This window comes from Carettochelys insculpta, chromosome 1, assembly GCF_033958435.1.
Source record: "Carettochelys insculpta isolate YL-2023 chromosome 1, ASM3395843v1, whole genome shotgun sequence".
NCBI classification, from domain to species: domain Eukaryota; kingdom Metazoa; phylum Chordata; order Testudines; family Carettochelyidae; genus Carettochelys; species Carettochelys insculpta.
The window spans coordinates 154,331,252-154,358,760 of NC_134137.1; the positions used below are offsets into that span (position 1 = coordinate 154,331,252).

The window sequence follows — 27,509 nt, forward strand, 5'->3', positions numbered from 1 at the left end:
TCGATGGTATTAATGTTGGTTTCATTCAGGGGATTCCTGACTTTTGCTGCTGCTGTGGGTTGTTTGGCAGGCTCCTTCTTCCCTCTCCCCTTTACCTCCAAGACATTTCTATTTCCAATTACAACCACACAAAACTTTCAGCGAGCTTCAGCATTTTTGATGTGAAAAGGCCACAGCTGTAGTTTGAACAAAATATTATTTATAACCCAAAAAAATGGCCTAAGTAAAACAAAAATAATCTCTTGCATTGAGAAGAATAATCAAGGAAACTGATCTTTGCTTTTCCTAGAAATATGGACAGAATTGCAAAATGTGGGTATTCTCATGCATCTAACAGTATTCTCCACATTGAATGTTTTCATTGCAAGAATGAAAATGGGTTTAGCTGTGAACTTTTGGCCTCAGCAGTGTTAAAATTATCTTTCTAAGTTGGCAGATGGGCATATGGAAACAAATAGCACCCAGAAGAGCATGCATTTTCATTTATCAGCAGCAAACTCAGCACTCATGAAAACAGAAGGAATTTTAATAATATTGGTGAGATAGGGCTTGAATTTAGTTTAGGGGAGTAGAAGCAGAGTTGGAGGGGATGCCTGTTTCATCACACCTTTCTACTGAAACCCTCCACATTGCGCCAATCCCATTTCTTTGCTTTCTCGATCCAGTCTAATCTGACCATCCCCATACTTCCTATGCTGTTCTTTCAGCTCCTATAGGATGTTGCTCCCCTTCTCCTGGTAAAGTATAGAACAAAAAGCGAGGGGGTGGGAATCCTATTTCTTTGTCTTCTTATACATTTGTGTTGCTTTGCTAAATTTGCTTACAGCTGTGTGTATGCTATTTCTGCTGGTATGAAAAGCTTAAAATGGGAGTAATAGATATACAGTGGTGCCAAAGATTGTGCTGACAACCTTAACTCTGTATGCAGTGTAGTTGTAGCTGTGTCAAAGGATATTAGAGAGAGCAAGTTGTTGAAGCAATAGCTTTCATTGGACAAACTTCTGTTGCTGAAAGAGACAAGCTTTTGAGCCACACGCATACTTGAAGAAGAGCTGTGTGTGGCTTCAAAGCTTGTCTCTCTCACCAACTGAAGTTCGTTCAATATATCACACCCACCTTGCATCTCAACTATCTGCCCCTTAAGATGTACATTATAAACTATTATTTACAGTGACTGGGTTGGAACCCAGTGGAGAACAGTGGGCCCAGGTGCCCTACCTTTGGCCAGTGCTGGGTTTTATTTCTGGGCTCAGACAACAAATACAAAACACATGGTGGAGAATGCAGGCAACATCCAGTTTCTGTTAAAAGGACCCAAAGAGGCTATGACAACTGAAAAGCTGTGTGGTTTCCCCCACCCGAGGCAAAGATTTCCTTTGCATTGTTAAACTTTTAATAACCTTATTTTTATTTCATTTGCAGCCCACATCATGACTTTGATATATGATTTGCATGCATGGTTTAACTCTGTCATGCAAGGACCTGTAGATATGTATTTATGTATACCATATATAAGCAAATACAATTTTGTTTTTTTCTAAACTTATAGAAACCTTTTGATTTCAAGAATAAATGAAAGTTACTAATCTCAAGCAATTGAGCTGTGCACCAAAATTTGGGTGCAGCAGTATTACGTAGTGTTACAGTGGTGACAGCCTTAGAATGTTCACCCTGTTCCTTTAGTTCAGAATGATTCTTCTTTCATCTTTACCATCCCAAACTGAAGCACATTGTCAGAGAGAGAGAGAGAGAGAGACTGGCCATTGGTATTTTCAAGAGACAAAAGAGCAAGCAGTGTGAGTCTCTTCTCGGCCATCATTTGCTGAAGATGTATTTGAATGAGTCTGAGCTTCTGTAAGCGTTGTTCACCACTCACAAAGCTATCCACACATTAGGAAAAATGTCCTTTCCCTCTGCATCCTGAATGAATAAGAGAATTTGGAAAGAAAAGTGCTTCCCATATTGCAAAATGTGATGGATGTTGTCCAATGATCATTATTATTAATGTCTGAACATTCCCCATATGTCAGTGTGCAGTGAAGGTCTGTACACTTGTTCAAGATTTTTGCCTGTCAGCAGCTTCCTAAGGTCATACAAAACTGTCCAGGTCTTTTCATGGTGTTTCATGTGTCTGAAGAAAAGTCTGGATATATGAAGTGCCATGAAAAGATGCAAAAAAAGTCTCCCTCTTGAATTTTTTTTCTGAGCTTTCCATATTCTCATGTCTGCTCTCGGAAATGGACTGTCGCTCCTTCTGATGAATGTGATTTCCTTGACGACAGGCTCAATGCAAAATTTCCACTGTTTCTTTGGCAGCAGTGATGGCATCTACAAATCTGTTGTTGCTGTACACCGCAATGAAATCAAGGCAGTTGCTCATCAAAGTTATACAAATTGCGATGTGCAGCTACTGAATTTGTAATGTTGCACTTGCGGTGTTAACTTGGAGCAGGATATTGTCCCACTCCACAATTTAGATCAGAAATGTGAAGTCAGCGATCTGGTTTTCCAAGGTTTGCGCCTCCTGTGGGATTCCAGCCTTAGCTTCACTTGCCTGCGCCAGTGCCATCAGCACATCATAAACCTCAGTCATTTGCCTTACGCTGTCAGTGTGGCTCCCCCAAGGAGGGTCACTTTGTGACTTTATGGTCAGATGTGTAACCTTGTCATGTGAGGATCTTCCACTTGATAGTACTGAAAACAGGATCTGATGGGCTTCCCCAGGTTGCAGCCTGGAACTGGGGTACTGCTGAGTGCTCTGGCATACAAGTCTGGGCCTCCTCTCTCACTCTGATGCTGTGACAAACTGCCATCTTCTCCAGGTCTTGCGCTTACACAGCCATACACAAGCTGGGACGTGCCCCGCTGTGGTTCCATGAATGCTTTTCCTAGCACTCATAAACCAACAATAGAGAGATTCCACCCACTTCCCCTAGCTGCCTTGCCTAGGACCTCAGAGTTTTACTCTTGCCCTAGTCTGCCCCTCCCTCAGGATAGGAAGGGCGATGCACCAGTCCCTGTTCTTGTATGGATTTCCCTTTGCATTTCAAACAATTCAGTTTTAGGGTTAAAAGAAAAGATTTATGAACTGCAGAAATATAGCTTTTAAATGATTGTTAAGTGATAGTAGATCAAAGTTGGTTACCTAAGAAGAAAAACAAAATTACAATCTGAGGTCTACGCACTAGATGGAATATGAATCAAGTAGAGTCTCAACCTGATTGTACAAACAGTCCATCAATCTTCCATGCACAAGTTAGAAACCCCTTCAGCTTTGGACCCCATCCACAGTTCAGTCCTAAGGTGTTTCCAGATGAACAGTTGTGAGGGAAATGAGGCCAAGTAATGATGTTGCTTCCCCATTTTATATCTTCAAGTGGGGATGAGCTTCTTCCATGGCCAGTTGTGTGTCTGAATGGGCCATTACTTTGAATGGTTCTTCCACAGTTTGGTAGCTAGATTGACTAACTTTAAACTTCCTTCTGCGTGTCACCCCGGGAGTGAACACATTTCAGATTCTGGCACAGAGTCAGTATTCATAACTTCAGACACCTTGGCAATACATATAACCCAGCGGGGTATTTATGTTCCACAGATCAAGACCTCTGGAACGATACCATATGCTGAGCAAAATCAGCATGGTAAATGTGCATTCCCATGGGGTCTTGTGCATGACAGCATCATATTTCCCTGGGAGCTCTCCCAAACCAAGAAAATTGACATCATATTCAATCAACAACTTATATGAAGAGCCCCAAAAGCCAAATTATTCTTTGCTAGGAAGAGGGAGTTGCTTTGGGGTGCAGTGTGGCACAGCAGACAAACATGCTTTGCAATACACTGGAGGTACACTGGATCTAAAGATAATTCTGCATATGATATAACCATTGGGGGAACGGCAGCCACAAGGCATGAAGAAACCTCTTGGATTCAGTGCAAGGATCCTTGCTTGGACGCCACTCTTTCTTCCCTTCATGTTCACGCCATTGTAGCAGCCTTGGCCACAACAGCCCTGAAGCTTAATTTTATTCTCATTAAAAATGTTTATAAACAGTTCGGGAAGGTCTTTTCCTGTTCAGTTGCTCATTGACTAAGAACAGATAAAGTGTTCCTTTACTTAGGTACAGCCATCCTTGTGATCAACGAATCTTAATGTAAATGACATTTTTTTCGCTGTGACTAATGTTGGGAATGTAATCCATTATTATGGTGTAGTATTTCGCTTTGCCAAGCTGCATCAATATGCTATTTAAGCACCTTTCTTGCCAAAAAGACAATTAATTTGTTTTCACTTATTTTACTGCAGTGGTGGTCTATAACTTCTTTATGAAGTATTGGAGGCAGGGTCTTGTGCATGACAGCATCATATTTCCCTGGGAGCTCTCCCAAACCAAGAAAATTGACGTCATGTTCAATCAACAACTTATATGAAGAGCCCCAAAAGCCAAATTATTCTTTGCTAGGAAGAGGACAATTGAGATCATATGCTTGAGCATGTTCCTTCAGGGCTGAGTTTCTACATTAATAACACGCTAGTTTTCTGCATCTGTGTATTTACTCAGCTTGCGCCAAGATTCAGCCTCCATCCATTTGGAGTAGGCCATGAAATGGCCAGAAGACTTTTCATGTTGCTTCAAAGCAACAGTTAAGTTATCCTAGTGATTTTACATAGGAAATGCAAGGAATGATTTAGCGTTCTTTTCAAATAGTTTGCAAGAAAAACAGAACATTTTGTCAATTGATTTCAAGTAAAGCTAATGTCAGGTCAGTTTCTCACCATTCTTGAGCACGCTTCTGCTCATTTACTGGCAATGTCATATCCTTGATTTTTGCCTGGCCTATCCGAAATTGTTTGATCATTATCAGCAGAGTTGGATTGCAGGCCATAACTTAGTATCAGTTGTATTGGTTTGTGGTGTGCAGTTTTTCTCACTGTTGTTTGCCATCATGCATGACTGATTCTTCTTTGTTTCTCTCCTTTTCATGTAAACTCTATTTTTCTAAAATGGGTCTGTCCCATGAAAGCTCATCACTGAATAAATCATTTTGTTAGTCTTTAAAGTGCTACCTTCCTGTTGCTTTGTTTTGTTGGAGTACAGACTAACATGGCTACCTCTCTGTTTCTATTTTTCTTGATTATTTCTCTTCTGTTTATGTGAGCCATATTTTTTTCTTTTATCATCACTCTCCTTTATGCTGCCAGGAATCTTGGATGATTCTCTTTTGCTTTCCTCACTTTGCCATTACTCATATTCAGGTAAATGTGCTTATTCCTTAGTTATAGGGCTTCCATCATTTAAGCTTCACTCCTCAACTTCTTCTGCACTGGGATGTAAAGTCCAATCTATGTTCATTTCAGGTACATTTGATTCCTATACTGAGCTTCTGATGGCTTTTTTTGAGGCATGTTTTATTTTCCATGGGGGGAAAAACAGCATTAGGGAGAGAAAAAGTCTATAATATGTCATCTTAGCAAGTCATCAAAAATTGTGTTAAGCATGGTAAGAAAGGTAGCCATGTTTCTTTACTATTGTTGCATAGATAAGGGTTTGAGAGCTATATCTGGTGTCTCCTTAAATATGTCCTTTATGAGTTGCTACTTAGATTTTCAAGTCTTAAATCAAAGTACACTTTCACAATTATACAATAAAATAAGATTCACATTGTCACAACAGGACTTCTATGTCACTTTATTATATCTCACTGACTGATTGGCGATGCCCCCCACCACTTATGTATCCACAAGGTCATGGGCAGGAGGTTCCAGAAAAATGTAATTCGCAGAAAGTCTGGAAGGTTCTAAGAGATTCTGTGTTCTAGGAAGTAAATAAAAAATGAATCTACGTATGGAATACATTAAACATTTTATTTCAAACATTCTATTTTTTCCTTTTGTCTCTGACAACAAAAACACTATCTTCAGCCTGGTGCACACCCACCTCACGCTATCCCCAAGTCCAGCACCCAGGCAATCACCTGCTCCTAAATCTGGTCCTGGTTTTATGGTGTTCATTAAGTAAGCAATAAAAATGACAAGAAAATGAGTGATTTAGAAAGTCTGTTCTAATTTGGGATAACAGGAAGTAAAGCAGCTCATTCATTATTTTGAGGCAGGCTGTGCTCAAAATGTCCGATAATCTGCATTTAACTTACGGCTTTTTTTTTTCTTGGTGAGGCAGGCAGTTGCCTGCATTTTTCTCTCTCTCTCTGGACAGTTTGCATTAGTCTCATTTATACCTGAGTGGCAAAAACTATATAAGAAGGCCCCCACCCCAAAAAAGACTATTTGAATGCAGCTTTCTTTAGAACTGTCATATATTATATGTTTATTGACTGGCTGCATAATAATTCATTCTTAATTTGTATTATTAACTGGTAGTGATAAGAAGCTGGTTTCTCTTATTACATCAGTGTTTCATTTGATTATTCCCACACAGTCTACGTAAGCAGCAGGGGATTGTTAAATGAAAAAATATCAGAAGTACTTACTGGCCTTTTTTCTGCCTACTATGAAAAGACATCAGAGGTCTGTGGTCTGTTTTATCACATTTTTACATATATAATTCATGTAGTATCAGAAAAAATGTCCTGCCAACTTAGTATAAACTACTATATTTAGTTCCTTTCAAAAATACATGGGCTGTTATATGAGAGCGTTTGTATTGTGAAATAGCTTGTAAAATGAGACTCTCAAATTTCAAAAGCCTAACAAAGCCCCGACCAGCTTTCTGGGAAAGTATATGAATATAGATTATTCAGAAAAAAAATTACATGAAAACCGTTTTCGTATGTTTGGGGGAGTGGTGCATGTATGAGTCCAACCTCCCTGCCCCCTTTCATTTTATTTTTTTTTCCTGTAGCCAGTTATATTTGAATAAAGTGAGAGCAATTATTTTCTCAACTTTAGGGATAGTTTCTGTTCCTATATTACAATCTGTGCAGCTGCTGCTTGCCTTTGCTGTAAAACATAAAGTGGCCTTTTGTGCAAGGGTATTGACAGGGAGAAGCACTGCCATGTATGTTACACACGTAGGGCCATACCAAATTCACAGTCCTTTATGATCAATTTCACAGCCACAGGATTTGAAAACTGGTAAATTGCTTATGTTCAGTTGTTTAAGTCTGAAATTTAATGGTGTAGTATCCATAGGAGTCCCAGCCCAAAAGTGGGGTTGTAGGGCAGTCCTGGGATTTTCACACTGCTTCTGTGCTGCCTTCAGAGTTGGGCCTTCCCTCCCCTGCCCAGCCAGAGCTAGGAGCCTCCTTTGCAGGGGTTCTCTGGGCAACACAGAAGATCTGGCACAAATCCAGAAGCCTTCTTCAGATGCAGGAGCTTGTAGGTCTGATTCCCAGTCCCAGAGAGCACATTGCAGTAGGGGAAGGCACCCGAAGCTGAGTTTGAACTCTCCCAGTCCGGAGTAGCTGCACAGGAGATGGACAAGTCCTGTTGCTTCCCTGCCTAACCCCAATTGGGGCACTCCCAGCGAGGGAAAAGGCGGGGGGTGGGGAGCATTGGCTTTCATGGGGAAGAGCTTATTTCACAGTATAGCCGTGTCTACAAGTGCACGCTACTTCGAAGTAGCGGCACTAGCTTCGAAATAGTGCCTGTCACGGCTACACGTGGTGAGCGCTATTTCGAAGTTGAAATCAACATTAGGCTGCGAGAAGTCGAAGCCGCTAACCCCATGAGGGGATGGGAATAGCGCCCTACTTCGACGTTCAACGTCGAAGTAGGGCACGTGTAGACGATCCGCGTCCCGCAACATCGAAATGTTGGGGTCCGCCATGGCGGCCATCAGCTGAGGGGTTGAGAGACGCTCTCTCTTCAGCCCCTGCGGGGCTCTATGGTCACTGTGGGCAGCAGCCCTTAGCCCAGGGCTTCTGGCTGCTGCTGCGGCAGTTGGGGATCCATGCTGCATGCACAGGGTCTGCAACCAATTGTCGGCTCTGTGGATCTTGTGTTGTATAGTGCAACTGTGTCTGGGAGGGGCCCTTTAAGGGAGCGGCTTGCTGTTGAGTCCGCCCTGTGACCCTGTCTGCAGCTGTTCCTGGCACTCTTATTTCGATGTGTGCTACTTTGGCGTGTAGACGTTCCCTCGCAGCGCCTATTTCGATGTGGTGCTGCCCAACGTCGAAGTTGAACGTCGACGTTGGCAGCCCTGGAGGATGTGTAGACGTTATTCATCGAAATAGACTATTTCGATGTCGCTACATGTAGACGTAGCCTAAATGATGTATTTTTCATGGCTGTGAAATTGTTAGGACCCTAATCATGTAGCAATGCTGAACTTTGTTACTTATGTCTCTGTACTGAGTGTAACTGGTGGTGAGAGTCCTGGAAGTACATGACAGTTCTTGGGTGAACTGAAGAACTCCCATTCATATGATGGGAACAAATAGAATTTGCACTTCTGTACTAGGTATTGGGATTTTGTCTTTGGAAGTAATGGTTTCTACCTCTGTGAAAAAGTGGATTCCTCTTAAACATGCATACTTACACACACAGGATGCCATGAGAGTGTTTTCCAGTTTATACGATAGCCTGGAGTTGAATGGCATAGTTGCTCAGTGTCTAGAACAATGTTGTTTAGGAACTCTAGTATACTGTAATACAAATAAGACATCTGGGGTGCGTCTACACTAGCCAGCTACTTCGAGTAACTCCAGTGACTCTAGGCCTGGAACCAGCCCCTGTAACAATCCTCGCTGTCAACTCTGCTCACATATCTACACCAGTGACATCATCACAGGACCTAACATCAACCCTACCATCAGGGGCTCCTTTACCTGCACATCTACTAATACAATATAGCCCATCATGTGCCAGCAATGCCCCACTGCAGTTTACATTGGCCAAACTGGACAGTCTCTCCGTAAAAGAATAAATGGACATAAATCAGACATCAGGAACACTAATGTACAGAAGCCTGTGGGGGAACACTTCAGTCTCCCTGGACACTCTGTGGCAGATTTAAGGGTGACAGTTCTGAAACAAAAAAATTTCAGAAATCAAATGGAGAGAGAAATCTCTGAGCTGCAATTTATTTGCAAATTTGACTCCATTAACCATGGATTAAACAGAGACTGGGAATGGCTCGTAGCTCACAAAGACAGTTTCTCTGCTTTGGGTGTTGATAGCTCCCCCTTAGACACTGACAATGGCTCACATCCCCCTGTCTGATCTGACTTGTTTTTGACTCTTTTGATAAATACTGTTGATACTGGGCCATTTCCACCTTGCTGAATAGCCCTTGTCAGCTCTGGCGCTCCCTCTTACTGGTACCCCACTCTTTAAACACCCTTCTGAAACCACCCCCCACTCATGCATCTGATGAAGCGGGTCTTTGCCCACGAAAGCTTATGCTCCAAAATATCTGTTAGTCTATAAGGTGCCACGAGACTTTTTGTTGTTCTCGAAGCTACAGACTAACACGGCTACCTCTCTGACACTTGTGACCTGGAAAAGAGCTTTGGAAAGCTTGTCTTTCTCAACAACAGAAGTGGGTCCATGAAAAGTTATTACTTTCCCCAACTTGTGTATGTAGTACAGATCACTTATTTCAAATTAGAAATGGCTGTTGCTTTCTGTCAAGTAATGCTGTTAAATGGCTCCAGATAACTTTAAATATAGGATGTTATTTAAAGACAATTTTTATTAAATCTTTCACAGTGTATTTCTAGATGGATAAGTAACTTGCAGGACACCTTATAACATTTTAATAAAGCTCTGGTGTCCTTTTTTGTCTTCATGCAATTCAGTTACTAATAGCAATGGACATAGTATGTGCATGTGGTCTGCAAGCTTCCCCATAAATTCTGTCACTTCTGGGTCCTGCCAGCAAAAGTTACACCCGGCCCCCCCCCAAAAAAAAGGTAACAAATTATGGCATTAGCGAGTAATGTGTTGGTTTTTCCTCTAGGAAAAAATATGTAGTAAGCTAGACTCAAACTAAAAGTAGGCCTACACTAGACCTTAAAGTTGGTCCTAGATATTGCAGCTGTGTCAGTTGCATAGCAGGAATTGACATATCTACAGTCAACTTATTTGACCGTCTTCACTGAGAGAGTGTTGACCTTCCTTACTTCTCATGAGAATAGGGAGCACAGGGGTGACTGTTGACCCTGATAGTTTGATTAAGTGCATCTCCACTAAGAGCACAAAATCAGACCCCGGAAGATTAACTCTGACCAGGTTGATGTCCCTGTAAGTGTAGATGTACTGTAAGTCCTAAACATTGTGCTCCACATAGTCTCTCCCATACTTTGCCACAAATCCCTTACCCCTATTCAAAACCCTATCCACTGGTCTATTACTATATGGCAGCTGTTGATGCACTGCCATTGGCCAGCAGCATAGGTTTGCTGTAAGCGATGTTAGGCAGCTGTCTTGGGAAGACCTGGAATGGGAGAGGTGCCAGATCCACATGCATAACACAGGAAGGGATTCAGGGCTGCAATAAATGGAGGAACCAGGCCTGCTGTTTTGGCTCCAGGAGTAGCCCATAATCTGAAGTGTGCAAAGGTGGCAGAAACCCCCTTCCCTCCTCTCTCTGAAGCATAGATTTAGATCCTTTGATGTTTTTTAATGCTTAAACATTTTGCTTAGTGCCCTTGCAAAAGTCCGTCACAAACTATTGTTTGTTTAATCCATGTTAGTTTGACTTTTTATTTGTGCAGTCGAGAATGTTAACTTTTTCCCTTTTTCCTCTCTACTTTTATTTTTGTAGGTCTTGATGATTGCCTACAACAGTATATTAAGAACTTTGAGAGGGAGAAGATTAGTGGGGACCAGCTGCTACGTATTACTCACCAAGAACTGGAGGATCTAGGAGTCACCCGAATTGGCCACCAGGAGCTTATCTTGGAAGCAGTTGACTTGCTCTGTGCACTGGTAAACTTCCTGGGAAAAAGGGGAGGACAGGAAAATGAGAATTAGATATTATTTGAGAACTTGCTAAATAGTTCAACGAATTCTTGACATAAAATGCTGAATCGCTTTTATATGTGTTGTAGAATGTGAAATAGTGGATGCCATCATGTCAAGCAGCTAATGAGAGAGCTGTTAATTTAATAAACAGGTGTTACAGATTGGAGACTGAGAGGCTTGCACATCAGCTTTAAGAGGAAAAAATCAGCCTGTCTTAGAATATCATCCTCTTCTCAAATGCTAGTTTCTATTCAAATTGGAATGTGAAATTGTTGTATGAGAGTGTAATAATTGGGTTCTGGTTGCCTTTTAAAAACAGAAGGTCCTGACATTAATCAAGTCAGTTTTCAGTGTCCCTTTCATGTACTCCCTTAGAGTATTATAAATTACAAGTTGGATGATTACTTCAACTTGTTAAAACATAGCTGCTTTTATTTCACAGTAAAAAGGATTACCTGTTGAAATAATTATATAATGTGTAAATAATGTGTATGCCTCCTGGCATCTGGTTGCAGGCATGAAAGGCATAACACTCACTAAGACGGTTGTCTGCATTCTCAGCTGTGAGCTAGGTGTTACTGCTGGGCGTTTGATTAGAAAATGAGAAGACTGGGGATGATTCCATTAAAATGTGACAACTCTGAACCATACCCTGTGACCCTTTGTTCTGCACTGCCACCGGCAGCTGCACTCACTTTAGAGCCGGGCACCAGGTCAGCAACTGCTGCTCTCTGGCTGCCCTGTTGTGAAGGCAGCACCCCCACGTGCAGCAGCACAGACATGTAAGGGTGGCAGTCCTGTGACCACCCTTGATGGTCTTGGGGCTGTCATGATTACAACACCATGAAATTTCACATTAATGGGCAGTAAGATGGTACTTGGGGTTTGTGGTACAAAAAGGTATCTCTGATTTGGAAGACTGGGAATGGAATTTTAAATCATCTGGTCACGCCAGTTTGTGTAAGAAAAGTTAGGCTGTAACTGTTGGTAGAACTGCCTTGGGTCATATCTTGAACTCCAGCTGGCTTGCTCCATTCAGCAACTTGGACAATTTTGCAGTAATGTTTGCTCAAGGTACACTTCCTCTGTCAGCAGTGTGGTAGCTGCTGAAAAGTTCATATAATTTATGCAAAGTCCCTCTCTAATCTTGGGTGCTCTGTAAATTCATTTTAAAAGTCCAGTGTACAATGCAAAGTCACTTCAATAACTGTTGTTCTCCAGCTGGCTGGAACAGCTGTCTAAGTCTTCAATTCCTGTTCTTCTTGTTTAACTTAAGCTAAGTCTATGCATTAACTAAACAGTTACATTTCCAATTATTTCACTTTGTGGTCAAATATCTCTGTAAACACACTATTTGGTTTTAGGTCCTTTTATTTACTGCCTCTTTCACAACTCATTTATTGCAATCAAGAATCTTCTGCTAATATTACACTTACTGCTTCACGTTGCCACTTAAAATGATATATAATTGATATGAAGGCAACTCCTTTATTGGCAGGATTAGGTATTGGGAACCCTGCCATTACAGATTACAATAGTTTTCCCTGTGCTGTGTCACTTACATTTGGCTTCTCTTTTATACACATTATAATATTAGATTCCAACAAGTTCCTCATTTTACTACTATATGTGGCAAAACATATATCAGTGATATACATTTAATTTTAATTAATTTATTAGTTTACACACAGGGAAAAAGAGAAGTTTCTGTAGCAGAACCAAGGATGTTCTCTTGTGAAAGTCTGCAGTAGCTCTGAGTTTTCTAAGACTATTGAAGAAATCTGGCCCTTTTTACTGTTGTTTCTATCAATGCTTGGGCAATTCTTAGATAGTAGTAACTCTTAACTTGATTTCTACAGGTGTGCGCTTTCTTCTGTAGTCCTTTGAGCCTTATTGGGAGGAACCCTAGACTGAGACATAATAAAAAACAAATATTTGAGGATAGGGTAGACATAATCTAAAAGGTGAAGACCTAGGTCTTTAAAAGACATTGCTGTGTCCAGTGCTGCAGTGCCTAACTGATTTAGCAGCTCATCTGTTTCATAATACAGTCCTCAAAGAGCACATCATCTAGTTCTCGTCCTCGTTTATTGACTGGTTAAATACCATGGGATCATAATCAAGGTTTTAATCCTTCTCTTCAATCCACCTTCAAGGGACTGACCTAAATTAAATGAGGAACCAGTTCATTCATTACCTCCCATAACAGCTGGATTTCAGTGGACCTATGCCAATTTTCTTATGCACAGGAGGCACAACTTCCTATCAAATAGATCCATAATTGTGAAGCTCATGTCTGAAAGACAATGCAATGACCTCACTGCAAGCAAAACGTAATGAATGACTCACTCCTTTGCAGCAGTGTTGCAGAAGGAAGATTAATCAATTACTTGTGTTTAAACTCAGTCACCCTAGAAATATTCTGAAGTTCACTTAAATTTTTGAAGTATTAAAAAATGATGGTAATGAGTGTGGTATAAAAGTACTAGATGATTACCTGCCTTGTAAGCAGGTGGCATATATGTGAATTCAGTGTAAGCAGCTCAAGACCCTTTGAGTAGAGCGAACATATCTTCTTGTCACACATACAGGACAGGGAGATATGGGGGGAGGGGCAGCTCCTCCCAGCTCCACCAAACCCTGGGGATTCAGGAAGGAGGCGGCAGCCGTCAGCCTGCCCCAAGCGCCGGGCAAGCGGTAGCCCCCAGCACTCCCCAGGAGCCCTGGGGAAGCAGCACGGCCTACATGCTTCCTGCTTCCCCCACTTTCCTGAGGCTCGGGAAAGTGACCTACGTGCTCTCCGGCTAGCAGCTGCACATGGAAAAGCTCAGCTGGGGCAGGGCCCAAATACAGGACAATTAGTCCCTTTTTAAAAAATAAGTAGGGATGACATTTTGGCATCCCAAATATGGGACCAACCTGCCAAACACGGGACCATCCCGCCAAAGATAGGATGGATGGTCACCCTACCTTTTGAGACAGGATACAGGCTCTTGAGACCAGAGTGACTGAGATAGAAGAGCTAAGGGAGACAGAGAGATGTGAAGATGAGATTTTCAGGGACATTGTAGAGCAGTTCATCTCCAGTTGTTTGACCTCTGTGCTGTAGAGGAAGACAAAAGTTTTGGAGAATGTCAAGCTGCCATGGAGAGAAACTGTTTCAAAGTTGAGACCCTTCTTCTAGATGATGTTGTGGTAGCCTCTAGCATTGAGAATACCTCTCCAGGGAAGGAGATCCCTGTTAGGAAGGGATAGGTAATAGTAATGGGGGATTTGACTACTATCAGAAATGTCAGCAATTGGGTTTTGGTTGACTGTGAGAGTGACTGAATGGGGAACTGCCTGTTGGCTGTGAAGATTGCAGAGTTGGTAAAATTGCTGTGGCCAGTTCCAGAACTCTGTTGTGTTCCGTGCATTCAAATTTATCAGTCCTGAGGATTACTGCAGAAAAGGTATCACTGTGATTTGCCAGAGAAAATATTTATGTGCCCCCTTATCCAATTAGCTGTCACTACGAGACATTTTATGCAAATGAATGGAAAATATAGCTACTTAACCCAAAAATGAGTCCTTTGAAAAGTAAGCTTTTTGTCTTTATCTTACCTTCCAAAGCCAGTTCTGAGACAGAAGGTTTTTTTTTTTACCTACCTTTGTCACTAGTTAGACTTCAAAATTATATTTGTTAATAATGGTGGACATTAAACTTAAACACCCTTGTGCTACTGAGAGAAGATTAAAAACATGCCAATAAATAGGACTAAATTTTGTTTCTCTCTTTTATTATTGGCCTTTACAAGCTATGGTTGCATTCACATGGCTGTTCTTTCCCATCTTTGATTTGAGCTTCCTAATTTGTCAATAAACTAAGGAAATAAAAAACTTATTTTCAATAGCGCTCAGATGTAACTTCAAAAAGTTAGTGCTTTTATAAGGTGTAGTGGAAAGAGAAACCATAGGTTAGGGTCCTCACAAGATGAACACCTCAGTGAGGAGGTTTTTCTGATGCAGTGGGTTTAGCCATGGAAGCTCATGATCTAATAAACATGTTAGTCTCTAAGGTGCTACAGGTCTGCTTGTTATTAGTAAACAAATCTAATTTGCAGAGATTCCTCAGTATGCATTTCTCTCCAGCCTTCATTCCCTTGGGAATAAGGCCATGGAGATGGTAAGTAAACCTGATGGATTCCCAAAGGATGGTAGAAGGGATGTGTTCAGGAATGGGATTGTGTCTGCTAGTGGCAGATGAGGCCATAAAGGCTGTGTCTACACGGGAGCCCACCATTCAAAGAGCAAAATCGAAATTTGGAAATCGATATACCGTCTTTCGAAAGAACATGACCACATAGCAAAGGTGCATCGCAGTTCTGACCCACTCTTTTGAAGACCCCTTCCCATTATTTCGAAAGAGAGCATCCACACTCATACGAGAGCTCTTTCGAAAGAAGGGAGGCAGAGATGCTGTGGATGGGGTTGCGTGGCTGCCAAGCCCTTCCGGGGGGCACAGCCAGCCTCCTCCTTAAAGGGCCCCCTTCACCTCTTCCCTCCAGAGGCCCAGGAGGTCTCTCAGTTCACAGTCCATCCAGGAGGGACCCCTTTTCTTTTTTTCAGGGACAGACCCCTGGGAGCCCTGTGGTGGCTCCGAGGGGGGACCCTGGGGTTTGGGGGACTGCTGGGCACTGGCCATGTGCCTCCAGTCATTGTTGGGGGCAGCTGAGAGGGCGTGCTGCCTGGAGCTTGTGTTTTTGCAGCTTGCCTTCTCTCAGCTTCCTGCCACGGGGCTTCTGGGTCTGTGCGGCTTTAAGAGCAGCCGGATGTACGGGTCATAGAGCTCTGCTTGGCAGGGCAGAGCGTCTCCACGCTCAGGCTGGGCACCGTCGTGGAGGAATCCTCTTTCGAAAGAGCGGACTGTGGCGCATCTACACGTGCCTTCTTTCGATGTTGTTTTTCAATGGGTGGCGCTCTTCCTGTATGGGATCGGGGTCCAGCTTTCAATGTCTAGGCTGCGTTCCTTTGATTTCACATTGAAAGCGTGCATGGCATGTGCAGACGCTCCCCTTCTTCTTTCGAAAGAGGGCCGGTCTTTTCGAAATGCTGTGCACGTGTAGACACACCCAGAGCGTTCCTAAGAGACATAGCTCCAGTGGCGCCAGTGGATAAAACCCTACCTGAACATTGGAGCAGTGTCACTTAGGAACTCTTTATGGCCCCATAAGGCAGGACTCCTGGGAGGGGGTTCTGCAGGGAGAGATAACACAGCCCAAACCTTCAGTGGGGATGATTGCCTTTGCCTTTGGCTTGTTCAGTTTTCTCCTGGTCCACCCAGCTTCCCTCCCTTCCCCACACACATGCCTCAGGCTGTATAGCAGGGAGGAGGGCACTGTGATATCCTATTTCCCTTTCTGTGGAGAAGCAGGCCTGTGCACAAACCTGCTTTCCCCCTCTCCATGTGAATATAAGGTGTTTACAATCTGTTTTGTAGACCTGAATTAATTAAATTCATCAATTAACCAGTTAATTAAATTTTGGCAGTTGCTTTTGGTGTAAGGTGCTTCTGAGAGTTGGGGGAATTTTTCAAAGGTGCACATCCATTCAAAGCATTAGTATTTAAAGCTGTCCGCTATGGAATAACAGATTTTAAACTGGTGTCACATTTATGGCAAAGCCAGCGGTTTTACTACTACTTTTAACGTATCCATTTGAGAACTGGGTGTGATGTTCACAGTGGTATTCTGACATACTAAATCATAGAGGAATGAGAGCAGGTAGCTCACTAGGACCACAGGGATCTAATTGAAAGAACAAAGAAAAATAGGGGCAATTAATGCTTGTTTTGTGGACTCCGGTAGAATTAAACTAACAAAATAATTCTATAAATGTTTTATTAGTGATAATCTTTAGTGTCTAAGCCTTTCTGATTCCCAGTAGAGAGTTCTGTGGTATAGAAATTGCTATCTGAAAAGTACAGATGGATTGCTGGGACCAAGAGCATCACTTATGGGAAACTCTGGCCACAGTTACACAAGCAAGTTTTGCCAGCAAAACCCCAGTTTTGTTGACAAAACTAGTGGAGCATCTGCACACAAAACGGGATTTGTCAACAGTATCTTGACAGAACCCAGCACGTTCACCGACAACCTTCTGCCTTGCTCAGATGAGGAGGAGTGCATTTTGTCAACAGGTTCTGTCAACAAAAAAAGTACGTTTTGTCAGCTCTTCTGGCGGGGTGGGTGGGGGGCTGGCTTCTCTCGAGCGACAAGGCATCCAGAACAATGGGCATTCCTGTCTGCTGTGCTTCCAGGTGCCTGTTTTGTTGAGAGAGCAGCTGGACAGCCTGGCTGCTCTGTTGACAGAGCAGAGCACTCTTCCAATTGGCTTTTGTGTGTGGCTGCACTCTGTCGACAGAAGTCTTGTCAGGAAATCTCTTCCTACAGTGACTTCTGTTGGCAGAGTGCTGTAGTGTAACCGTAGCCTCAAAGTCCCAGTAGTGGAGAATTGCTTTCCCTCACTCTAGCACTTCCTTGTCAGGGTAGTACTGATCAACATTGCAGTCACTTGAATGTAGGTTGGTTTTCAGTCAACAAAATCTCAAAGCAAATATTAGTAATAAGACAGATGTTGTAAGTAAGTTGATCTGAAGAAAGGACAGACAAAAGATGGGCAAAGTAATATGTTTTATTGATCCAACTTCTGTTGGTGGAAGAGATAAGCTTTGAAACTTCACAGTGCTCTTCTTTAGGTCTGGAAAAGGTATCCAGATGGCTCAAAGCTAAATTACAGTTTGAGACAAACTGCTAATTATAAGGAATGTCATGAAGTATCTGCAAACAATTCTAAGCTATGTTTGATGGGGACTGCATTCTGAAAGAAATCCTTCCTAAAACTTCTTTTTTGGCCTTCAAACAAAGTGTGCCCTCCCTTTCCTCCCCCAAAAAATCCCAATGTCATTGTCAAAAGCAAGTTCCCTACTAATCAGCACACACCAATGCAAAGCAGCATCAGCCCTGCCCAAAACAAGAGATGCAAAACGTAAGAACGGCCATACTGGGTCAGACCAAAGGTCTATCTAGCCCAGTATGCAGTCTTCCAACAATGGCAAATACCAGATGTCCCAAAGGGAGTGAACAGAACAGGTAGTCGTTGAATGATCCCTCTCCTGTCCCTTTCCAGCCCCTGACAAACAGAGGTCAGGGCCACCATTCCCACCCATTCTAGCTAATACGGATTGATAGACCTAACCTCCATTAATTTATCTAGTTCTTTTTTGAACTCTAATAAAGTCCTGGTTTTCATAACATCCTTTGGCAAAGAGTTCAAGAAGTTGACCGTGCTCCGTGTGAAGAAAAACTTCCTTTTGCTCTTTTTTAACACCTGTGGACACATCTTTACTGCTACAGTGATCCATACATTCTACAACACATCTTTCAGGGTCCTGCATGAGCTTGTCAAAACGTGGTGTACCTCAAGCAGTGCATTAAATGCTCCGACTGCAGCTATGTAGGTGGAACCAAGCAATCATGTTCTTGAATGACCTCAAACAGAAAAATGATAGAAGACAAAAATGTTTAGTTATGGGCAAATAATTTTCAGTATGATCGCTACATATCTGACCTCTTAGTCTTTGTCTTCAAAGAAAATCTGTACGTCACTTTCAAAAGACAAGGCGGGAAATTTAAATTCATAACTCCTGCTACACACTAAAAATCACAGTCTCAGCAGAGCTTGGTTTTATGTTTCATTACAATAATTTGTAACCTAACTGTTTGTTTTTCTTGCAATTGTACAGGTGTTAATTGCCTACTTCATTTTAGGTGTTTTGCAACATGTGTTTCTCTTTATGCTTTACTGTCTGCTGTACCTTGTATTTAGTTGTGTCACTCTGTGACACTCTGGTTATCTGAAGAAGACCTCTGTGAAGTTTCAAAGTTTGTCTCTTCCATCATTAGAAGTTGTTCCAATAAAATTTTTACCTCAGTCACCTTCTGTCTTTCAGCAACAAAAGAAGTCTTTTGGAATGGTTTGTATTTATGAAAATAAAGTGTGATGAGCACACACTGTACACTTACAGAACAGCATAATTTATACACTGTAGACTGACGTGCCTAACAGTGTTTGCACTGGCATTTAAGGATCCTGGGAGAGGTTGCAGGGGCTGAGAAATATATTATACAGGGAGCTGGTTAAGGGTGTGATCAAGGGTGGCCAATACTTACAATAAGAAGAACTTATTTTCAGTTGTTTTTAGGTTTATAACTTTTCTAATATCTAACCATTTGGGCTGACATTTTCAATGCTGTCTGCTTCAGGCTTTTTTTTGTTTTTGTTTTTTGTTTCAGACAGAACAGTTCAGGCATTTCTGAGAATGAAGTTTGGGAAAAATATTGTTTGCCTATGTTAAAACACACATGTACACATTTTGCAACCATTTCATTAAATATCTCCTTGCTCTGCAGCAGACTCGAAATTTGCAAGGTGGAGTTAGGGCACTGTCCATGTAAAAATTATGCAAATTTTGCCAAGTTTTAAGACTCTGTAAATCTCAGACTGCATATGCTCAGTAGAGACTTGTGCAGTTTAGCAGCAAAATTCTTCTCCATAGAATCTGAGTGTATTGAGTGTGCTCCATATATGCCAATGAACTGAACATTCTCCAGCCGAGGGCTCCAGGGGCTGAGCAGGACTTTCACTACGATTGCTTCTCCTGGCTGTCTGGGTCCTCTGTGATACTGGGCACAGGAATGTAGAGCAGGCAGACTCTCTTCTGTGCTTTCAGTTATCCCATTCTAGCCCCCAGACAGTGAGGTTGAAAAAGAGGCAACCAGACTGAAATGAAGAGAGTGAGAAATGTGATGGAAGGATGAACATGAGAAGGGAGGGTTATATAAACTAGAGCAGGAAGGAGACAGGAAAGTTTGAATGGCACTTGTTTCAACACCTCAGATTACCGTAGGACCATATTTCTTAATCAGTGGTACATGTACCCTTAGGGGTACAGAAGAGAAGTCTGGGGGTACATATAATTGTGTTTTAAAAAGGGGTACTTCATTAACACTGCACTAGAGAACACATTCCCCTCCAGAACCTACAACTGGGCTCAGAAATTGAGTCTTCACCTTCTCTGGTAAATCTCACTAGCAAAGTATGTATCTCATCTTTTGTCTATTGACAGCTCCACAAAGAGGCTAACAGCCTACTACTATAGCTTCCATCTATTCTGTAACATCAATTGGTAGAGATTTGTGTATTGAAAGATGTAAATCTAGATGATGTACCATGTGGTGTCAGCATCCCACATGGTGGAATTTGTTTGCTTCCTTTTAACATAATTTATTGTTTGAAAAAAGAACATTATTAATACTGCGAAGTCCAGCATTCAGAAGTTGAAGTTAAGATTGTTCATGAAACCTTTACTCAGCCCCCTGTGCATTTGCATTATGATGTAGTCTTTAATTGTACAATTAGATAGAATGTTTTCCACAGGACATTGCCTCATTCAAAGAATGGATAAAATAATAATTCAGTTCATCATTGTAACTGTTACTCATATCCTTGAGAAATGTCAGGGATAATAGATAAGTTACATTCCTAAATTTGTCTTTATTTAGGATGTAGTTTAGTTATCATGCAGACTTCAGCGTTCATATTTTCAAAAAACTGTCTTGATGATTTAAGCTAAAACATTTTTTCAGAAGGTCCACAATTATCTTTGTATTTAAAAATGTTTTAGGTGTAGTGACAGATATGTGCCAGAGGTGGAGAAATTCTCCTTCTGCTCGTTCGCTTGCTCGCTCACTCACTCACTCGTTGTCAGCTGCTGCTGCTGCTGGTTAAGGTTGCCAGCTTTCTAACTGCACAAAACTGAACACCCTTGTCCTGCCCTGTTCCTTTCCTGAGGCATCACCCCTCCTTTTGTTGTTCACCCTCTCCCATCCTAACTCACTTTCACTCACTTGGAATGTGGAAGGAGGTGAGGGCTCTGTCTAGGGGTGTGGGGTTTGGGACAGAGCTGAGGATGAGGGGTTCAGAGTGTGGGAGAGGGATCAGGGTTGCGGCTGTAGGTTGGGGTGTGGGCTTCAGTAGGGTAGCACTTAACCTCAGGTGCCTCCTGAAAGTGGATAGCATGTCTGTTGCTTAGGCGGAGGAGCCAGGGGGCTCTGTGAGCTGCCTGCAGGCATTCCCTGCCCCTGCAGTGGGAGCTGCAAAGCCGGCACTTGGGTGGAGGCAGCACACGGAGTCCTCATGACTGCCCCTGTGCCAAGGAGCCAGATTTATGAACTACTTCCTGGAACTAAGTGGATTCCAGGCAGGCAGGGAACCAACTTGTAGCCCTGTTACACCACTAGGGTCCCTTTTCAACTAGGTGTTCTGGTTGAAAACTGGATACCTGGCAATCCTGTTGCTGTGTTGCCACCTTCTCCAGGTGGGAGACAGCAGCTCAGTACATCACAGATCAGTGGGGTTCTGTATATTCTCCTCTCCTGGTCTTGTTCCTGTTTTTCCTTTTGCCTTAAAGAGAGTAGCCCTATATTTGTGCTTTGGGTAATGCTTATTTTTCACCCAAACTGAACAATTTTACAGGCGTTTCTGGATTTTTGTCCTCGAGGGAAAATGATATCCTTTTGTGACATCTACTATAAAGGGATGAAGGGTTTTGCAGGTCAGGAGCAACCTTACTGGTTGGGACACACAATGGGATTCTCAGTTGCCTACTAGAGAATTCAAATGAATCTACATGGCAGCAGAGCCACTCTGGTCAATGAATATGTAAATTTGCTCCACATGGAGTGCAGCAACTGTGTGTGGTAAAGGGAGAGAGGCAATGGTTGAGGAAATTATGTAAGGCGGCCATATGATCCATCTTCTACCCTGTATGTTTGTAAATGATATGCAGTGATGTTGATATCAAGGTACGTCTACACTTACGGAAAGTTTGACTTATTGGTGGTCGATCTTCCTGGGTTCGATTTTCATACCTAGTGGGGAGGGCTAAATCCAACTGTCATGGCACCACCCTTGACCCCAGTACTCTTGGCAGTTGCAAGACTAAGGGAACTTGATGGGGGAGTTTCTCCTGTTGACTTCCCTCTGGATGGGTGGTGGCAAAAATTGATTTTAGATAAGTTGATGTCTGCTGCGCGATTCTCATGCCTGGATTTGTGTATCTTGAATCGATTTTTTTCTTCCTAGGGTAGATCAGGGCTCAGATGTGCTCGAAGACATCAGGGCACTAGTGCCAGTGTCGGAGGATCGTAGTTGCGCATCTATTTTAAAGGTCTGAGAAACTGCTATTGGGCCTGAGGCTTAGATCTCAGCAGCTTTAAACTGATACACTTGTAGAACAGGTAGATATGGTAGGAATAACTCTATAGCTGTATGCCAGTTTGGAACATTCAGCTTTTTTAGTTTTTTTTTATGCTATGGTGTGAAATGCTTTAGCCTCTGAATACATGTGAGACTGTATTTTTGTTTATGCTATGGTGTGAAGTGTTTTAGCCTATTAGCAAATGTTACGGTTTTTTCTTAGGTTTATGTTTATTAAATGGGCTTTTTTGTTTTGTTTTGATAGTTAAGCACTTGTGTTCAAGCTAGTCCAAAGGGGTTCATTCAGCTTTCCCCCTTAAGGTATAAAATGGCACAGAGCTTTTGCAGGCAAAATGAGTAGGCTGTTCCCTTGCCCTCTGTGATTGATGCTGATTCTTGTCAATTTGAGGAGTTCATCACTCTCAAACTGCCATATGAAAATATAGAAAAGCAATTACATATCTGTTAATAGACCCCACAAACTTTACCAAACACCTGCTGCCAAGCTATGTAGGTTTCTGTTAAATTTAGCTTCCTCAGGATCTTGTTTTCTGATTGTTCTGGAAGACTTCATTGGAGCCAGTGCTGCTGTGGTATGATTAGGGTAACTCCTGTTGCCATGCAGTTCAGTCATTCATGCCTTTCAGTTATGAAAAGGGATTTCTGAACTTGTTTAATCTCTGGTAATTCTTCAGTGGTTGGTTTTTATTTTGGATTATGGAAGCATAATATTTTTCAAAGCATGCAATCATGTCTTTTTATAATGCTTGAAAATAAATGCATAGTGTCACTTGGAAAACCGCATTGGTGTTGCATTTCTAAGTTTAAATTATGATCTGACTTGGGAGTTACTACCCTGGACAAGTTTTTCAAAGCTTAACGTGCACATTTTTTTTTTTAATTTAGCCTAGTGGGGCAGGGGATGGGGAAGGGACTTGTTTGTTTGGCCTCTGCTTTAAAGGTAATTTTTTATTTATTTATTTTTTTAACATAATGGGGTTTTAATAAGTGCATCTGTGCAAAAGGATATTTTTTGCAGAAACTTGATATATCTATATTCACACTTCTTTTTATACCTAGATTCTATTTTGGGGAGATATTTCATTGAAATAGAGTACATTACTGATATAAAATAGTTCTGAAATAGGATGTGCTCCAGACTGATTTTTTTAAATGATGGTTAGTGATGGCACTATAAAAGCAACAGATTTCCTTGTTTTACCATTTTATTTCTCCTCCCCCATCCATGCCAGTGAAGAGAGATGGACGAGAAATATAGACAATCTTTAAATAGTCATAATGGGAAACTTTAACTCATGGCCCTGAGTTTTCATAGTAGTGAATTTTCTAAGTGTTTTTTTATAAATCTGTATGGCATTTTCCCTCATCATTCAAATGTAACAACAGAGTATTAAGAATATTACTCTAAGCCTGTATGCCTTGATGTAAAAGTGAAGAATGGAGGAACAATGCATATCATTATTAGTTTAATTCTATGCATTATAGTAGAAATCAATACCTAAACCTTGGTTTTAATACCATTGTACAATGTAGATGCACGTAATTGTTTTAAAACATTTACAGCCTAAATAGGTAAGACAGCGAAAGGGGGTCAGGGAGAAAAGAGAGATGAAGTGACTTCTCCAGATGGCCTTAAAGGGTCAGCGCCAGAGCCATAAATAGAACTAAAGCATACCAAATCTCAGTCTAGTGTCCTATCACCTCGACCAGACTGACAGAATGCTGTAATTTTTCACCCCTCCCCTTGCAACAACATATAAGTAATTTACATTTTTTGAGTTCAGCTATAAAGATTTGTTAGCTGGTTTAAACAAAAATCTCAAGAGCAAAGGTACTTTTGTTTATGGTTGCATCTTCGTCTTAATGTTTGTTAGTGGTGGTGTTACTCTTAGATGTTTCCAGTTTCAAGATAGTGACTTGTTTGTTTACTTATTGCCAGAGGTGGAAAAAGTATCCAAAAAGTTATGCGAGTGAAAGTACAGCTGCTTTCACTTCTGGATTCTTGAGTACAATCTAGAGGTGATGTGATGTGTACGTATGTGTGTGTACTTTTCTCAAGTACAGTAAACTCTCATTTTACGTGGCTTCACGTTGTGCAAAACTTGCATTAACACGAGTTTTGCACAATGTGAAGCCTCTGGGCTGTCAGCCTGCCTAACTTCCTGCAGCTGCGGGCAGCCAGGCAGGCTAAGATCCCCTTCTTCAGCCTTCTGAGAGTGGTGCTAGGCACGGGGAAGGCTTTCAGCTCACCTAGCTGTTTTCCCCTGCGGGCAGCCATGTGGGCTAAAACCCCCATCCCCTGCCCAGAGCCGTGGGGAAGTGGCAGCTGCAGGTGCCCCCTACCCCGCTCCCAGGGCTCCAACCCATCGCCCAAGCCCTCCCTGACTTATGTGAAATTCAAGGTATGCAAGGGTTGCATGGAACGCAACCCTGGCATACCTTGAGGGATTACTGTAGTATTCCAGAGGGATAATAGCATCTTGTACTTAAGCACGTCCCTCCTCAAAAGCAGCTGCACTTTTACTTGAGTACTTCTTGGGTACTTTTTCCACCTCTGCGATATTTCAAGTAAAATAGCATGGCAATGGAGATGTATTGAAGATGTAGTACCCTAGAAGAAAAAGTGAAAAAGCCATTGGTACAGTCCTTGATGGATCAGGGAGTTGATAGTCCCTGTATAGTGTTGCACTTAGAACTTTCAACATGTACATTTAAGGCAGCGCAATAATAGTAGTATTATTTATGTCCAGTTTTCAAGCACAAATTCTATTTTGAAAAATAATTCTCTAAAGAAAGAGTCTTAAGGGTTTGAAAAAGTTCAGATGCGCTGTCTGAAGAATTGCGCTGATAAAACATAAAACTTCCCTTATGTGGCTAGCAATGGGGTAGGCCTGACCTAGGTGAGCAGGCCTTAAAAGCCAGAAGCAGAGTGGACAGGCGGCTGTAGACAGGGAAGTTTGATAAAGGGAGTTTTACTATAGTTAGGAAGACCTGCCACACCTGTGCCAGCACTGCTTCTGTCTCCTCTACATGTACCTGTAGTCGGACAGACCTCCTGATCATGGATGCCTCTACCAGACCCTGGTGTGGTTTTGCAGGGTCTGTGACTTGCAGTTCCCATTCACTGAAATCCAGGCCGTGCAATGTGAAAGGTGTCTGCTGGTATAATCTCCTAGGAAGTAGGTGGGAGAGCTACAGGAGGCGGTGACCAGGCTTAGGAGTATCAGAATCCATGAGCAATTCCTGGACAGTATTCATGTGGAGACCGCTGAGGGTAAGATAGCTGTCCCACCACAAAATAGTACTGACGCACCATCCATGGAGGAGGAGATAGCTCAGGGGGACACTGGCAGCTGGTCACTTTTTGCAGCAGGTGGTACTCCCTCCCTGCTCCCAACCCTCCTACTGTGGTACTAGGAAACCATTATGCCATTCTGGATATGGGAGATACAGGAGATGAGCAGTCAACCCCTACAGAAGAAGGGAAGCCTTGTACCCCAAGGCTGGGAGGTCTGCTGCCACCACTACGAGGAGGAAACATAGGGTAGTGGTGGTCGGAGACGCTTTTCTGAGGGGTATGGAGGCACCCATCTGTCACCCTGACATGGCATCTCAGGAGGTATGCTGCCTGCCTGGGGCCTGTATTCGAGATGTTATGGAGGCATTGTCGAGGATTAATCAGGCTGGTGATTACTACCCATGTCACGCATTCTTGTGAGCACAAATGATACTGCAAGGTGTAACGCTGAGTAGATCAAGAGTGACTACATGGCTCTGGGAGTATTGGTGAAGGAGTTGGGAGCATGGGTGATGTTCTCCTCAATCCTTCCTGTCAAAGGTAAAGGCCCAAGCAGAGACAGGTGCATCCTCAAGGTGAATGCCTGGCTGTGAAGATGGTGTCACTAGGAGCATTTTGGTTTCCTCAACCACGGAATGCTATTCCAAGAAGGACTGCTAAGTAGGGATGGGGTTCACCTTCTGAGGAAGGGAAAGACAATATGTGGTTGCAGACTCGAAAAGGAAAGCATTAAAACAAGGTTTGACAGGGACAGGTGACCAAAGCCCACAGGAAGGTAAAAAACCTGCAGACCTGGGAGTTGGGTTGGAAATGGGAGGGATCATGGGCTATAACAGCAGATTAAAAAGAAGAACTAGGAAGAACTGGGAGGCAAAAGCAAATCAATATCTTAGATGCCTATGTACACATATATGAAGTATGGGTAATAAAAAGGAAGAACTTGAAGTCCTAATAAATAAACACAACTATGACATAATTGGTGTATAACAAAGATTTGGTGGGATAATACACATGATTGGAATATTAGTATACAAGGGCACAGTTTACCCAGGAAGGATAGGCAGGGTATACAGGGAGGAACTGTTGTCTCATATATTAAAAATGTGAATGCCTGGACTGAGGTGGATGAACGTAGGAGACAGATACATTGAGAGCACCTACAGACCGCCTACCCAGGTAGAAGAGGTGAATGACACTTTTTCTGAACTAACAAAAATCAACCAAAGCTCTGGATTTGGTGGTAGTGGAGGACTTCAACTATCCCGACTTACATTGGGAAATTAACACAGCAAGGCACAGACTATCCAATAAGTTCTTAGCCTGCTCTGAAGACATTTTTATTTCAGAAGGTGGAAAAAGCTGTTCTAGATTTGAGTTTAATAAATAGTGATAACTGGTTGAGAATTTGAAAGTGCAAGACAGCTTGTGAGAAGGTGACCATGAAATCATAAGAGTTCATGATTCTAAGGACTGGTAGAAGGGAGAACACACAGTGGACTTCAGGGAGGCAAATTTTGGTAAACTCAGAGAGCTCATAGGTAAGGGCCCATGGGAGGCAAGAACTAAGAGGAAAAACAACTGGCAGTTTTTCAAAGGACATTATTAAGGTCCGAAGAGCAAGCTATACCACTGTGTAGGAAAGATAGAAAGTATGGAAAAAGACTGCTTTGGCTTAGCCAGAAGATTTTGCATGATCTCAAAATTAAAAATGAGTCATATAGAAAGTGAAAATTAGGACACATCACAAAGGATGAATATAAGCAAACAATACAATACATGTATTCAGGAGCAAGATTAGAAAGGCAAAGGCACAAAACGAGCTCAAACTAGCTTGACACATAAAGGGTGACAAGAAGACATTCTATAAATATATTAGATGCAAGAGGAAGACCAAGGACATGGTAGGCTCACTGCTCAGTGAGGAGGGAGAAACAATATGGCTGTGTCTACAGTAGCCAAAAACTT

At 42.2% G+C, this 27,509-nt stretch overlaps 1 protein-coding gene across 7 annotated transcripts in view; it reads left to right on the plus strand.

The window, feature by feature from the left end:
- Positions 1–27,509, plus strand: part of CNKSR2 (connector enhancer of kinase suppressor of Ras 2) — a 372,822-nt gene that overhangs the window by 50,020 nt on the left and 295,293 nt on the right. For all 7 annotated transcript variants that reach the window (XR_012645541.1, XM_074994112.1, XM_074994129.1 and 4 more), the window contains exon 2: positions 10,728–10,891. Coding sequence is in view for 6 of the 7 variants with exons in the window: in XM_074994112.1 (XP_074850213.1) it covers positions 10,728–10,891 (164 nt within the window). In the remaining variant the exon portion in view is untranslated. The remainder of the gene's footprint in view (positions 1–10,727; positions 10,892–27,509) is intronic.